General features: G+C 35.3%; 1 protein-coding gene across 2 annotated transcripts in view; it reads right to left on the bottom strand.

Annotated features, from left to right (window-relative positions):
* Window positions 1–15,398, bottom strand: part of cdm (importin-13-like protein cdm) — a 389,177-nt gene that overhangs the window by 318,557 nt on the left and 55,222 nt on the right. For both annotated transcript variants that reach the window (XM_090408166.1, XM_090408167.1), the window contains exon 5: window positions 11,355–11,408. In XM_090408166.1, coding sequence (XP_090264292.1) covers window positions 11,355–11,408 — 54 coding nt within the window. The remainder of the gene's footprint in view (window positions 1–11,354; window positions 11,409–15,398) is intronic.

The following is a 15,398-nucleotide window of genomic DNA, read 5'->3' as shown; positions in this document are numbered from 1 at the left end:
AAAAGTTAAGCAGCTCTCAGATGTTAACTGTAGACTAAAATACACAAATATTATTCAAGAAAACAAAAAGAGTTTGAGAGCAGGAAACAAACCTTGGAGATTCAGTGACAAGCCCTGAAGAAAACACTGTTTGATTCAGCCAGAGAGACATGTGGCAAGGTTGTGTGCAAAGATAGAAAAAAAATCAGAACTCCATGGTGGACACAGGAAGTTAAAGAGGCAGTGAAGGAAAAGAAGAAAGCATATCAAAATATCCTGGCAAATAAGTCAGCTTGTGCTCTTAGAGAATACAGAGACAAATGTAAAAAAGCTAAACACTGTGTAAAACTGGCTAAATAAAAGTCATGGGAAGACTTTGGCAAGAACATAGAAAACAAATATCAAGAGGGTAGCAAGATATTCTGGGGGTTGTTGAAGAGGACAGAAATAAAGGAAAGAGGTGCTGTAAAAGGAATTAGAGATGATAAAGATGACATGAAAACAGGAGAAAAAGATATCCTTGAAGTATGGAGTAATTACTTTGAAAAACTGCTATATGAAACAAGCAGTGATGACAGCACTGTGGTAAAAAAACACTCAACAGGCATGCAGTTAGGAATACATATCCATACTTGAAGTAGAGAAAGCCATCAAAAGCCTGAAATGTGGAAACGCAGCAGGAGTAGATGATATTTGACCAGAAATGCTCAAGTATGGTGGTATAAGAGTTTACAGTGGCTGCAATGCATAGTTCAGAAGGCCTGGACAGAGGTACGACTTCCAGATGATTGGAGTAGAGCTCTCATAGTACCCATATATAAAAAGGGAAATAAAACTGAATGTGAGAATTACAGAGGCATTTCATTACTGAGTGTTCCTGGTAAGATACATGCAAGTATACTTGAGAAAGTGTGTGGAAGAAAAGCTAGGAATGTGGAAGAACAAGCTGGATTCAGGTGAAATAGAGGCTGTTAGGATCAGATCTTCAAGTTACGACAAACAGTTGAAAAAGCATGGGAATGTAACAAAGATCTGTATTTAAGTTTTGTCGATCTGGAAAAGGCATATGACAAGGTGCCAAAAGAGAAGCTATTCAATACGTTACAGTTATATGGTGTTAATGGGGCATTATATCAAGCAATACTTAGTCTTTATTTGAGTTGTAAGTCAGCAGTTAGAATTGAAAGAACTACATTATTCCTTCTCTTATTCATTATCTATATGGATCACATTATGAAGGAAAGTGGTATTAAACCTGATATCAAATTGGAGGTGTTAATCTGAGCTCTTTACTTCATGTGGATTATGTTATGCTTCTGAATAAATCTGCTACAAGTCTGCAAGATACCCTGACTAAATTGAATAACTGTTGTAATAGATATGGTATGAAGGTCAGCATTAAAAAGATAAAGACAATGAAAATATTTAGAATTGTTGAAAATATCAACTGTGTTGTGAACGGGAAACCTGTGGAACAAGTAAAACATTTCAGCTACTTAGGTACGATTTTTACTGAAGATGGTAAATTAAGTATGGAAAGAGACAACAGAATCAACAAAGCTGGTATGGTAGGCAGTCAATTGAATAAATTTGTGTCGAATTAGAGAGAAATTAGCCCAAACACTAAATTAGCTGTATAGAAGACAGTGTTTAAACCAATTTTAACTTACGGATCTGAGAGCTGGGTTAGAAGTGAAATACTTGACCAAAGACCTCAGATATGAGAGTCCTGAGAAAGATTAGGGACATGAACAGATGACATCAATGGCAATATATTAAAAATAAGGATATTAGGAAATAACTTGTTGTCTGCATCCAGGAATGCGTTAGCAGAGTTAATCTCAGGTGGTATGGTCACCTAAACAGAATGGGTGAGGAAAGATTAGCAAAAGAAGTGTTCTCTGCCAGGTTGGCAAGAAAAAGACACAGAGGAAGATATAAGTGGATTGATACAGTAAAAAGTGCCTTAGAAGACAGAAATATAAGACTCGATAAGGAGTCTTGACAGGTAACAGACTGATTTGGAGGAAAATTGTAGATAGGAAATTAATAATGATGCAATTTTTTTCATGTAGTACTATCGTATCCTGTACACCTCTTGAGGGTATATATGAGGAATTTGATGATGAATTTTGCATCATCAAAAAATAACTGAATATTTCATAATGAGCGTGTATTTTCTTGATCACAGAACTAATGTAAATAACTATTTGGGAACACTGATCAAGAGTAACGGATAAGTATTTTAATACCAACTAGTTTCACCAAACTTAAGCCGTTGGCATCGTCAAGGTTCAAGCACTGAGGTTAAAACATATCACAAAATAAATCTTAACTGTAAATTCTAAAAATTATAGTTACAAACTCAAGTAACTATAATTTTTAGAATTTACAGTTAAGATCTATTTTGTAATATGTTTTAACCTCAGTACTTGTACCCTGATGATGCCAACAGCTTAAGTTTGGTGAAGCACTAGTCAGTATTAAAATACTTATCCATTACATTTGATCAATGTTCCCAAATAGTTATTTACATTAACTGAATATTTCCTTTCAGGTTATTTCTTATATCATTTATGTAAAGTAAATTGCAAAAGAAATGGTGCCATTAGGCAGATGTGTGATTAGCATATCTAAAAAAAGTAACCATTTTCTTTTTCAACAGTGAACTAGATTCTGGGGTACTGGCTGCTGAGGTGGAGGAAGAAAGAGTAATGTGTTCTGAGCCATGTTGCCAAATAGAGAACATGTATGAAAATATCTTAACGATTTGAGACTGGTAGAATCAAGAGCATGTTTTTCAAATTGCTCCATATAGAACTTGGCCGGGGGGGGGGGGGGGGGAAGAGGAGGAGGAGAAGGGATCCTATGGAAGTACCGTCTGTTGTTTATATATATATACGGCATCCTTCCAAGAGAAGTAACCAGTATGGACAACAAAATTAAAAAAAGCAATAATATCAAGGGAAAAAAACATTTCTAGTAGAGTGTCAGAACATTTGTGAATAAAGAGGTGACATCAAAGCTCACCATGATATCTCTGTTTAAAACTAAATAATGAATTAAGGATTTAAAAGGTGTGGTAGTTTTTATATAGGAGATGTGGCCAGTAAATGGAATTAAAGATGGGGGGTCAATAATGTTTGCTATGGGACAGAGAGAGTAATTGGGTTTATGAATTTTTGACAATCTGTATATCAGGGAAGGGGGGGGGGGATTACATCTTGGCCTTAAAAAAAAAAATGCAAACCTTTTAGAAGATTTTTAACATTTTTTTCCTGAGACTTTGTAGGATCATAATCTAGCAGTGTGAGTGGTGCAGTCACTGAGCAGAACATTCATTTTCTGATTATAATCACTGGCATTAAGGAAAACAGTAGCATCACCTTTGTTGGCTCTATTAATGATTACACTATTGCCTTTGCAGTTTATGTAGTGCATGGGAATGCGTATAATTCCATTATACATACACCTTTTAAGGAAGGCCAGCCATTAAGGCTATTGGAGAGATTTCTTTTTTGAGGCGACGTTGGTAATAAGATGTTAGTAATATTAGGAGGCATGTTGCACATGCCACATGATTTCTAATCTAGGAACTGAGGCACTACTGCAAAGTTGTGACCAAGGCTAAGTACACTAACGACCGTTTCGAGTCTTTTTGATAACAGATTAACAACAAATTTTAGTGGCTTACTTTGCAACTGAAAAGAAGAACTATGAAGAACTATGAAGATGAATAAATTTTTTAATGTTGATCTCTTATCTTCTTTATGGGCAGATTTCTCATAACTATCAAACAGAATTTTTCAAAGTTCCAGGTTAAGAATAGAGTAAAGTTCAACTTGAAGAGAGCTAATCGAAGTATTAATAGTAGATAATTTATGCAAGTAGTGGTGATTTGTTCACAAAGTAAAGCACAGCTGAAAGTGAAAATTAGCTTTAAACTTAACACTGGTACATATAATTCCATTATACATACACTTTTTAAGGAAGACTAGCCATTAAGTTTCTGGGATAAACATGGCTTCCATTTACCATACTGTTTAGCTTTGTATGCTATATCTCCATGCAGAATTAATAAACAAGTATTTTGTGGTTAAATGAATAGAAAAACCTCAACACTGCAAGGTAAAGGAGGGAAAAATGGAAGGAGTATTTAGGATTAGGAGCTAGTTTACACTATAATATAATATAATGGAATAATTACAGCACAAAAATAATTAATGAGTAGGTTTAATCATTTCAATATTTCGTCTCTGTCACAGAGACATCATTAGGAATACAATGTTAACATTACACACAAAAACACGCAAGAAATAAGCAGAAGAAATGAAATTATACTAAATGAAGACTAAAGTCATATGAGGAGTGTCCTCCACAGGTGCTGTTGGCTAGCCATAAATGCTGAGTGAGAGGCCTAAGAATTAAAGTTTCCCAAATCTTGCATAGTTTAAGATAACCATATTTATTAAGATTAGGCTGGTTTTTTAAATCTGCTACTGATTAAAAAAAAAAAAAAGTCTTTCAAATTTGTATTTACTATGATGGAGCATGATAACTTTTCTTAGAGCACTTGAGCCTCAATACTCTTTCTCAGTACAAATTTCCACTGTTTAAAATATTAGTCATTATCCTTTTCTAAGGCTAATTTTCACTTGAAAAACAAAGAAAAGACAGAATTACTGGCTGGAAAGGAGTGTAAGCTTTGAAACCCAGTATACATAAATCAAATATTATTTATGAGGAATAAGGAGAGTTTATTTTATTTGCAAATCCTTAGTTACTTTTATATGTTTGTAATAGAAAACCAAAACCTTGTTAAGTGAAATAAAGAGCTCATTACAAATACTGTTAGCTATACATATCAGATAAAAAGTCTATAATTAATAATTATGGAATATATGCTAGAGATATGCTTGTAAAAAGCTAAGCAACAACCAAACCGACTTTTTACATAAGCAAAATACATTCCCCACTATAAAGTGCTAAGATTTATGTGCAGCGAACAAATTTTTCCTTGTGTACAATGTTTAAATAACCAGAAAGCGAAGAGAACCAATTCCACTGAATCAGAAATACGCCAAACCCATGAAACTTAGGGTGACAGTAGATTCATACATAGATGAAATTAAGCCAAAGTTTGTCAACTAAATCATTTCCAAAAAAAAAAAAAGTGTCTCATATATTTAACTAGATGGACTAGTAGTAAGGCTAGACTATATACGCAGTCTAACATCGAGTTAGAATGGATATGTACAGTAAGATCTTTAATGAGTGCTAACATATCATTGTACTTATTTGTTGAAAATGACCACAGAGTTGCAAATATTCTGCAAGAATACATTCTGAATTTCAGAGAGAGAAAAAATAAACATAAAATAATAAGTTTTTTCTTTCTTTCCTCAATTAGTGATTCAGACAATGTTATATTATCTATAGTATAACAATACCAATGCACAAAATACAGAATAAACTTGTTAACATTAGATTTGAAACTCGACAAATTATGCATTTTTAGGAAATGTAATGGAAGAGAAGGTTTTACAAAGGAGATCAGTAGAAGTAATGAACAAAGAAGAAGAAAACTTTCTTCTATGATGAGTTAGAAGTTGCAGATTATCTTAAAACAGTGTGGGAATTTTTTCTTTTTTTAATGATAATCCCACAAGAGATTGTTCAACTATAGAACATTAGTACTATGAAGGGTTAGAGAGGTGTGAATAAAATAAGAAAGCTGTTATATTAGGGTTCAACTGTAAAAGGTTACTGAAATAGCTGCTGCATGCATTTTAGAATGCAAGTGGGAAATTATCAATGTCAATTCTGACGAATGGTGTCTGCAGAAATATTTGTAGAAAATGGAAATGGCAGAAATCAAACATTTCTATGAAACAGAGCAATCATTAATGAACTAACTGCTCTCTTCTGTATTGAGTCAAATATTTTTATAGAATTCTTCTGTGAACCACCCCAAATGTCAGAACAATATTCAATAATAGGACGGATTTGAAATTTTTATAGTTCAATAAAAATAATAATATTTAATATAAATAAAAATAAAAAGCAAATAGAAAAAATTTTTTTAAATATTTAATATAAATAAAAAGCAAATAAAAAAATAAAATAAACTCTCCTTGTTGGTAGGTAAAGTAAGAACTTGAACTAAAGAGTAAACCTACATCTTTGGATGATGATGAGGCAATATTTGTAACATGTTTATGCAGAGATTTGAAGTCAGAGTATTACATGAAAAAAAATCTCATCTTGTCTAGAGATTTGGGTGTTTCCAAAGAGTGATTAGAATTAGAAGAAAAAAAGTTCTTATTTCCAAAAAACAGGATTGAGTTTTACGACTGAAATTAAAGATTAGAAACCCATTGAAGAATGCTTTGGAGATCGGAATTTAAGACTGCAGATATTAATATTCTGAAATTTTTTGAGATTTGTGTCATGCAAGGTTTGTCAAATGAGAAGTGCAATGTACCATGATCAACAAATCTGTTTATTGGGATGGCAAGTCAACTGTGAAGGTCGATGATGTACAGAAGGAAGAGACTAGGTGAAAGAACAGTCGTGGAATACTAGCATTAGTAACAAAGTTTGAAGAGAAATATCCATTAAACATAATGTGCATCTAGAGAAAAACTGACAACCCAGTTGCAGAAGTCAGGAAATATCAAGCAGCATGTTTCACTCTAAGTGAAAATGGATAGCAATATATAGCAAGGATTTGTTGCCTTTTTACTAATAGATTGAATATGAGCTAACTTCCATGTTGCAGAACAGATAACAATGGAATAAGAGAAGAACAGAACAGGAGTCAATTCTAGTAAACAAACCTTCAGTACAACTGGAGAAATACCATCAGGAAATAGACATTCTGGTATCCAGTCTGGGCAAGATTTCTTCTGATCACTTTTCTGGAGAAAATCCAGGGGGAGGGGGAGAATGAATGTGGATTTGGAGTGGTAGAAAGGCATTTACCAATCTCATCTATGCAAGAATTAGAGGCGAGCAAAGAACCAGAATACTGGCATTTTGGGGAATCAAGGCTCAAACAAGGGATGAGAAATGACAAAAATCCAACCAAAAAAATGAGGCATTGCAGTCACAGAAATCATACACTTGGCATCTTATAATACCAGATACATGAATGCGAGTGAGTGCAAGTTACTCCTATAGAAAAAGAAATCACTCAACTGTAGACAATTACCTAGGGGGAAAAAAAAAAAATCCACAGTATATGTAGAAGTCACTATATAAGGAGAGATCTAGAGTATTTGGAAAATGATTAGGTAAACTGGTAGGCATGTGAACATTATTATTATTATGTGACACCTCCAGGGAGTCCAAAGACTTGTTGAGAGAGGGTACCTACTCTACATCTCCACTACTCAATCCACCAACTACAGCAAACTGCATTATCTACACCGATGGCATCTACTGCCTACCACAACTACTATTTTCACAGACAATCGCAAACATCCATAGCAGGATTCGTACCTGCAGCCTTTTTGGCTGGAGAGAGGGTATGCTAACCACTCTGCCAACCAGACCAGTATATGCATAAGATCACTGGTGATAGCAAATGTCTCAGCTCTACTTGCTTGATCTGTGCAGTTAAAAAATCCAGCTAGAGTCGAGAACATTAAATTCTCCAAAGAAGATAACCTCACTGTTAGGAGAGCTGGACTAGAGATAATGAACATTTAAGAAAAGAAATCAAAAAGTTCAAAATGGTTGGTAGTATTAAGGGAGCAATAGACACAACAAATAAATCAGACAGAAATACTTGAAAGATACTAATTTTCTCTCTAATAACATGATGAATAGAATCTTTATCCTGTACATTTCAACAGATAATTCTGTAGTCAAATTCCTGGCATGTACCCTCAAGTAGTATACAGGATATGATAGTGCTACATGAAAAATTTACATCATTACTAACTTCATATCTACAATTTTCCTCCAAATCAGTCTGTATATTTCTATCGTCTAAGGCACTTTGTACCGTATCAATCCACCTAATTCTTGGTCTTCCTCTGGGTCGTTTTCCTGCCAACCTGGCAAAGAACACTTGTTTTTGCTAATCTTTCGTCATCCATTCCATTTAAGTGACCATACCACCTGAGATTAGCTCTGCTAACGCATTCCTGGATGCTGACAATGTCAAGTTCTTTCCTAATATCCTCGTTTTTAATATGATATTGCCATTGATGCCATCTGTTCATGCCTCTAATCTTTCTCAGGACTCTCATATCTGCATTCTCTAATCTTATGAGTGGAAGTATATTGTTCAGATCTACAAAACTTAAATACAGATCCTTGTTGTATTTACCATAATTTCTCAATTATTGGTCTAAGTTAAATGCCGATGCTGGAAACCTCGATTTGGACCGCAGCTTGTTCTTCTCCAAGATTCCCCTCCACAATTTTTCTCAGCCATGTTTCTCAAGTATACTTGCATAAATCTTACCAGGAACACTCAATAGGGAAATCCTCTGTACTTCTCACAATCAGCTTTATTTGCCTTTTTATAGATTGGTACTATGAGGACATAAGCAAGAAATGTGAGGATATAAACAAGAATTCTTGCACAAGCAAGAACAAGCTATTGGCTAAATAAGCATTTTAATTGGCAACTGAATCATATTAAATTGTTTAATTATCACCAAAAGGTTGCAGAATCCATGCTAAAAAAAAAAAAAAAAGCATTAGCTGAAAGTTTTCCAGATATTGACTTAAAGGATTTCTCCATTACTCAAGAAAGAATTCAGGTGGGAGTAATTGGATATTAATGATTTGTTGCACTTCCTAAGAAGAGGGATGGATGCTAACAGGATTAGTTCTGATGGATTAGAAGAATGTAAAAGGGTGATGCAAATTAGTCAACTCTGGAACACAAAACACTGAGAATAATCAGAGAAAAGCCTCAAAATAAGGAGACTGGTATCTGGACTAATAAACAGGAATCTAATATTTATCTTTTTGAAGATCAAACAAGGCAAAAATAAATCACTGACAGAGGGATTTATAGAAGTAATAACATAGAAGAGTGGTTTGTGCAAAAAAGTGGAAACAGGTTAAAAACTGATATCTAAATAGATTTGGAAAGGGACCAGAAAGCATTGTCGTCATCTGGACATTTGTTTCCACTTTGTGCTTTTAAAGTCAGTTTTTAATACATTGTTAATGAGTTTGCAAATATTGTCACCCTTCACCATAGAAATAAATGGCAGATATATATTTGGCCTCTAGATATGGCTTATTCCTATCTTGAAGATGGTTGGCACCCTTGTTAAAAAACCAAGGCCAAGAACCAAACTTTAAGTAAACAAGTAGAGAGCATTTGTACAAAGTAAATAATGTTGACACAGGCAAGGCCAAGAGCCAATGAAAGACAGAAACACAAAATTTCTAGCCTAATGTACAAAAGGAAAGTAGTCCTTGAAGATCACTATGAAAAACAGCATCATAACTAAGTTACTCACTATAACAAACTGCCACAACATACTAGCCAAAGTTCCATACACACACACAATTCTAAATAAAATTCACTATAGCAACTTATCCTTTATAACAAACTATTTCTGTGGTCCCTTTGAGTTTACTATGGTCAAAAGTCAAAACATACCTGATTACTGAATGGGAGGATACTGAAGTAGTCCTTGATTAGGTGCCACAATCAGTAACCTAGGCATTTTCCTACCTCAGGTTCCTATTCATGGTTTCGTAATCAGTTTCCATCTAGAACAGGTTTCCAATATCCTAGGCTCCAATTCAGCTACTGCCCAGACAACCACAGTACAGATTTAGGTGCTTTGTTCCTCAGATTATCCCTAGCCAAAGCTCTACATTCATGTCATTTGCAGTAGATCCGTATATAGCCAACGTTTTTATGACTTCACTGAATTTCTTAGTATGTTTTCATGACAAAATCCATCCTAGAATTATCTAAGAGAACTAACTTTCTTCCTGGATAATATGAGAGTTTTCCAAACCTTTCTAATGGCCTTTAAAATGAAGGTGAGTTGGGCAGGCTCGTAAAGATGTGGATTTTTCCTCTCAGAAAATACAGAAACAATTAACTACTCTATTATCACTAATTAGCCGGCCTGGTTGGACAAGCAGTTAGCATATCTGCTCTTCAGCCAAAAGGCTACAGGTTCGAATCCATGCGTGGGCATGGATGTTTGCGATTGTTTGTGGAAATACTAGTGGTGGTGGCTGACGACTAATCTTGCCCGTGATCTGGAAGACCCTTATTAGATCTCTTAACTCACCAGAACTGAATTACAGTGACAACTATAGAACGTTCCTAAATAACAAGTGAGATCATGTACGCTCTATGCATGTACTGTATGTGCTCTGTTCTTTGTCTAATATAATGGGAATCGGTTGATTATAGTTTGTAAGAGTTTTTTACTTTTTAGTGCCTTACATCAGTTATGTACCCTGAAGATGCCAACAGCCTTAGTTGGTATAACATAGTTGTTTATTATATGTACTTTATCAATATAGTCCCATCAGAAGTCATTCCAGGGTAGATGGTGTAGTTGTGGTTAGTTCTAGTTGGGGGATTGAATGGTGGAGACGGAGAGTTGTAGAGTAGGTGTCCTCCCTCAATGAGTCTTTGGACTCCCTGGAGGTGTCATGTAATAATAATAATAATTAATTAGGTTTCTGTTCAAGCCAAGTTACCTGACCATGACAGACTACTGAGCTTAACATATGGAAGGAAAATAAGATATTCTGGATGAATTTTTACCAAACAGCTTTTAGACTACTTGTTTATCTTCCTACAATGCAAAGAATTGGAACTTCATGCAATCAGTTTATATAAGTACTGTCAAGAGCACACTTGCAAAGATAGCATGAGCCAATAAGTCTCCAACAGTCACTATTTAAAAATCAACCAAACAAAATTCATTTAACCACAGAAATGGTTTCATATTTTTTCCTGTTAGGTTTTTTTCTTTGTATTTTTCTGTGATCATGTTATAACAGAAATAAGAGGAATGCTGACTTTCAGGTATTATTCTCTAAACATGAGATTAGCGAAGGACTGTCATAAACGTTAATACATTTTATTACCTTTTGGTTGTTTTCTGCTATTCTCAGCATACTGTCTTCTGTAACAAGTGAGAATTTTTCATAGTTTACTAGTTCCCAAATAAAAGGTCCAAAGCATTGGCAAGACGCTAGAGTTGTACTATGAAATCCACACTCAATGGTAATAAATGATTTTTACAACTAGGAGAGAGGAGAAATTTTGCCAGCTATTGAAATTAGAATTAATGGAATTAAACAAAAACGGATATATATATAAAAATTCTCTTGCCTGGTTGATGTTCACTTATCTGGTTATCACTTACTTCTTCAGGAAGCACAGTTAACAGCTCCAGCAAAACATGCATAACTTGATCAGACTGTAAAGAAACAAAAGAAGTGCAACAGCATTTATATTTAAAAGATACCAATTTATTAATCTGAAAAAATATCAACAGTATAAGCCAGTAACAAATGTCAACAAAGGTTCAATAACATACGAGGTGGTATCAAAATGTTTCCAGACTAGGTTTGTAACACGCCAACAGATGGCAGCAAAAGGCTGCACGCACAGTCACAGGGAGCACCTACCTTCATAAGTCAGTGTGCCAAAAGACATGTACATCGGGAGTTGTGCAACTGATGCTATTCTGACCACTTGCGATTTCATCATGGACAGCAAGTTAGAACAAAGAGCAAACGTGAAATTCTGCACAAAACTGGACAAATCTGCCACAGAGACATTTGACATGATTCGGCAATGCTACAATGAGTCGTTTGAGGTGTTTTGAGTAGCACACATGCTTCAAGAGCGGAAGAACATCACTGGAAGATGATGAGAGATCAGGAAGACCTTCAACGAGCTCAACCCCCAAAATTGTCGAAATCATTCAGCAACTTGTGCATAAGGATCGTCGGAGAACACTCCACAACATTGCTACCATTGTCGGCGTGTCATACGGAACAGTCCAGGCAATCCTCACGTGTGATTTGAACATGCACCGTGTTGCTGCCAAGTTCGTCCCCAGGCTGCTGACCCAGGAGCAGAAGGAACACCGTGTCGAAGTCATCCAAGAACTTCGACTGTGTGTCATGGATGACCCATCCATGTCGAGGATCGTTACCGGTGACAAAATTTGGGTGTATGGGGTACGACCCTGAGACGAAACAACAGTCTTCACAGTGGAAGAGCCCATCATCTCCATGACCGAAAAAGACGAGGCAGGTCCACAGCTCGACCAAGTGCATACTCATCATCTTTTTCAACATTCGCCGCACTGTGCATCGAGAATTCGTCCTCAGGGGCCAGACTGTCAATAGCGAGTTCTACTGCCAGGTTTTAAGGCGTCTGAGGGAGGACATTCAGCGAAAGCAACCAGATCTGTGGTGCACGAAAAACTGGATGCTCCACAATGACAATGCACCCTGTCGCTGAGCTCTCCTCACACACGAGTTTCTCGCCAGAAACAACATGATCTCACTTCCGCACCCACCATACTCGCCAGATTTGGCTCCTGCAGACTTCGCCCTCTTCCCGAAGATGATCCAGCTCAGAGGTCACAGTTTTGACATCACTGCGGAGATCCAGCACAAATCGCAGAAGGTGCGTGACATGCTTCAAAAAGAAGACTTCCAGGACACATTCCAGAAGTGGAAAGAATGCTGGGAGCGCTGTATTGATATGCAAGGAGACTATTTTAAGGTGATAGTGTGTAAACGTAGATAAATAAAGTAATTTCTCATAAACAGAGCTAGTCACGAAACTTTTTGATACCACCTCATAGAATGATGAAGTAGTAAAGAAAACTTGACTGTTCCAATTATTCTTCAGATAAGTTTTTTTTTTTTTTTTTTCAGTGAAAAGAAATAAGTAATTTGGCCAGAGAATGAGCATATTATAATCCAGTTTTGTTATGAAAAAAAATGGTGGAGGAATTAAAGCCACATCTGAATTTCCAATCCATGATCAAGTAGCTACCTTATATTCATTCCTCAAGTTAGGGTGCAGATATGATGATGAAACCACAAAACATTGAGCACAAGGGTACTTTGAATAGATCTAGATGCTGCTACTGGTTTTTTAGAATATTATTGTGCTAATGCCTGTGCAAAAAAAAAGTTTTATACATGATAACATTATTATGATTTCACTAACATTTAAAACAGATTAGTAATATAGTTTGCATTGCCTTACATTAGGTATGTCTTTAGCAATAACTTCCAACAGAAACAATCGGGTCATACATTAAGCATGGATAAATACAAAATTGCAAGTTTATGCATGATAAATTAATAATTTTAGCATCTTCCACATCAATTTATTCAGGTGTGAATAGGAAAACATATACAAAAATGTACAAATAAATGTCTGTTGGCACATGAGTTCATCTTCAAAAAAACTATGTATTGCCAAAACTGTTTGCTTGACCTCACTCTTTCTTTCCCCTTATTTGGTCTGCAGGAAAGCAAGGACAGTGAACACAGGTGAGAATGGATGTTTAAATTGGTGTGCCAGCCGCCTTAGTTGACGTATCTGAATTGCTTCTATTACAGATATCTGCCAGCTTTCTTCAAGGATGAAAATGTTGGGAGAAATGTCTTGCCATATCCCCAACACTGTCACATCTATCCTAATATTGATTGAAACTATGTTGTCCCAAAGCTATTAATAAATTAACTGCACACACACTGAGTAGTGGTGGTTTAAGAGTTTTATGTAAATATGGCTCGAGTGGTGGTACTGTGCAGACAAATTCTCATGTTTTTGATGACAACTTTAGATTTCCTGATATTAGTTCGGCTGTTATGAAACTGAAGAGGTTTGCAATTTCTATTCACTATATATTATATAGGAAAGCATGACCGGAAATACCCCGGATGGTACTAACAGGGACACAAAGATACAGAAATAACACAAGGCAGCAAGTAGTTTAAAAAAAAACTTTAATAGGCATAACTGAACAGTTCAATAGTAGTTGGATACATAATATGGTAAACGAGGTGCATGTCTGCCATCTCAGCATTTGTAAAACGACGTGCTCTTCGCCGAAAGCTTGAATGAGGAAGCCATAATTGCTCACTTAAAGTGCTGGCAAACAGTGCCACCTATCACATTCAGGTGGCATTTCTAGTCATGCTTTCCTATGTGAATATGGTTGATTTTTTTAACGATACTTGTGACATAATGATTAGAAATATATACACGTTTACACAAGAATGTTTAATTTGCCAAATATTTCGGTCTGAATATTACAGACCATCTTCAGTGGCTACATAGGAATGGTTTTAAAAAACAAGGTGGAATACGAACAATTGATCATTCACACATAGAACGAGCTGCGCAATGTCATATCGCTAAGTATTAGAAGAGTAAACATTTTTAAAGTCAAAATTAAAGATATTAATTCAGCAATTCATATAATCTTAAATAACATTAGACTAATAAAGGAAATTAAAAATAAAAATAAAATAAATTAAAAAAAATTTATTGTGTTATCCTAATTAAACTTTCCCAAATTTTTGATATAGATATACAATCATTACAATTCAAGTTAGGACGTTGAAGTAAGGCTTCTACACTTTCTTTAAATAAACATTCAAATTTGTAGCGACATCTGTGTAGGAGGAGAGTCTTGGACCAAAGGATGTTGTGGCTTGTTTCTAATATCCATGCTGAGCTAATCCAGATTTCTAGGGTTTGTTGTGTTGAATTGATGATTGATGCTCTTGAATTCCTTTTTGAAATATTTGGCAAATTAAACATTATTCTTGTGTAAACGTGTATATATTTCTAATGGTTGATTTTGATGTTCTCTACCTTCCCTCAAAGTTTGTACGTGGAATTTTGAACCACCCTGTATATATACATGTAAAATCATCTGCAAAGCAAAGACTGCTTATGTACATTCCTGTTGAATCTTCAAGAGTTATTCTGTACCTATTACCTACAAGCCTGAATGTAGTCAAGGGTAATAATAAAAAGGCATGCAAAAGATTTTTTCTGAAAAACTCAGTGGAAACAGAAAAGCTCTCAAATATTTCTCCAGTGACCTTGCATGATAGTTCTGCAATTGCTTCACTTATTTGAAAGGGTATGCCATAATAACTGAGTTTTGAACATCTGTCTATTAACTGCATTAAAAAGGCTTTGGAGAAATCTATGAAGATTAAAGAAGGCTTTATCTTTTGCTCCTTTTGAGCATATCCACTGCTTTACAAGCAATGGATATGCTCAACCTGTTTTTCAAGCAACCTACTTGATTTTTGAGCAAATATGGTATATGGTTCAATTCAGTTTAGAAGAATTCTATTCCCACAAGGCATGAAAGTAGTGTGGTAGGAAGTTGTAACTCCTCTAATTTTCTGGAGTG

This window comes from Typopeltis vanoorti, chromosome 18 (genome assembly GCF_054136105.1).
Source record: "Typopeltis vanoorti isolate ZY-2024b chromosome 18, IOZ_Tvanoo_1.0, whole genome shotgun sequence".
NCBI lineage: Eukaryota > Metazoa > Arthropoda > Arachnida > Uropygi > Thelyphonidae > Typopeltis > Typopeltis vanoorti.
Note: the sequence above shows the minus strand (reverse complement) of the source record. Positions and strands in the feature narration are given on the sequence as shown.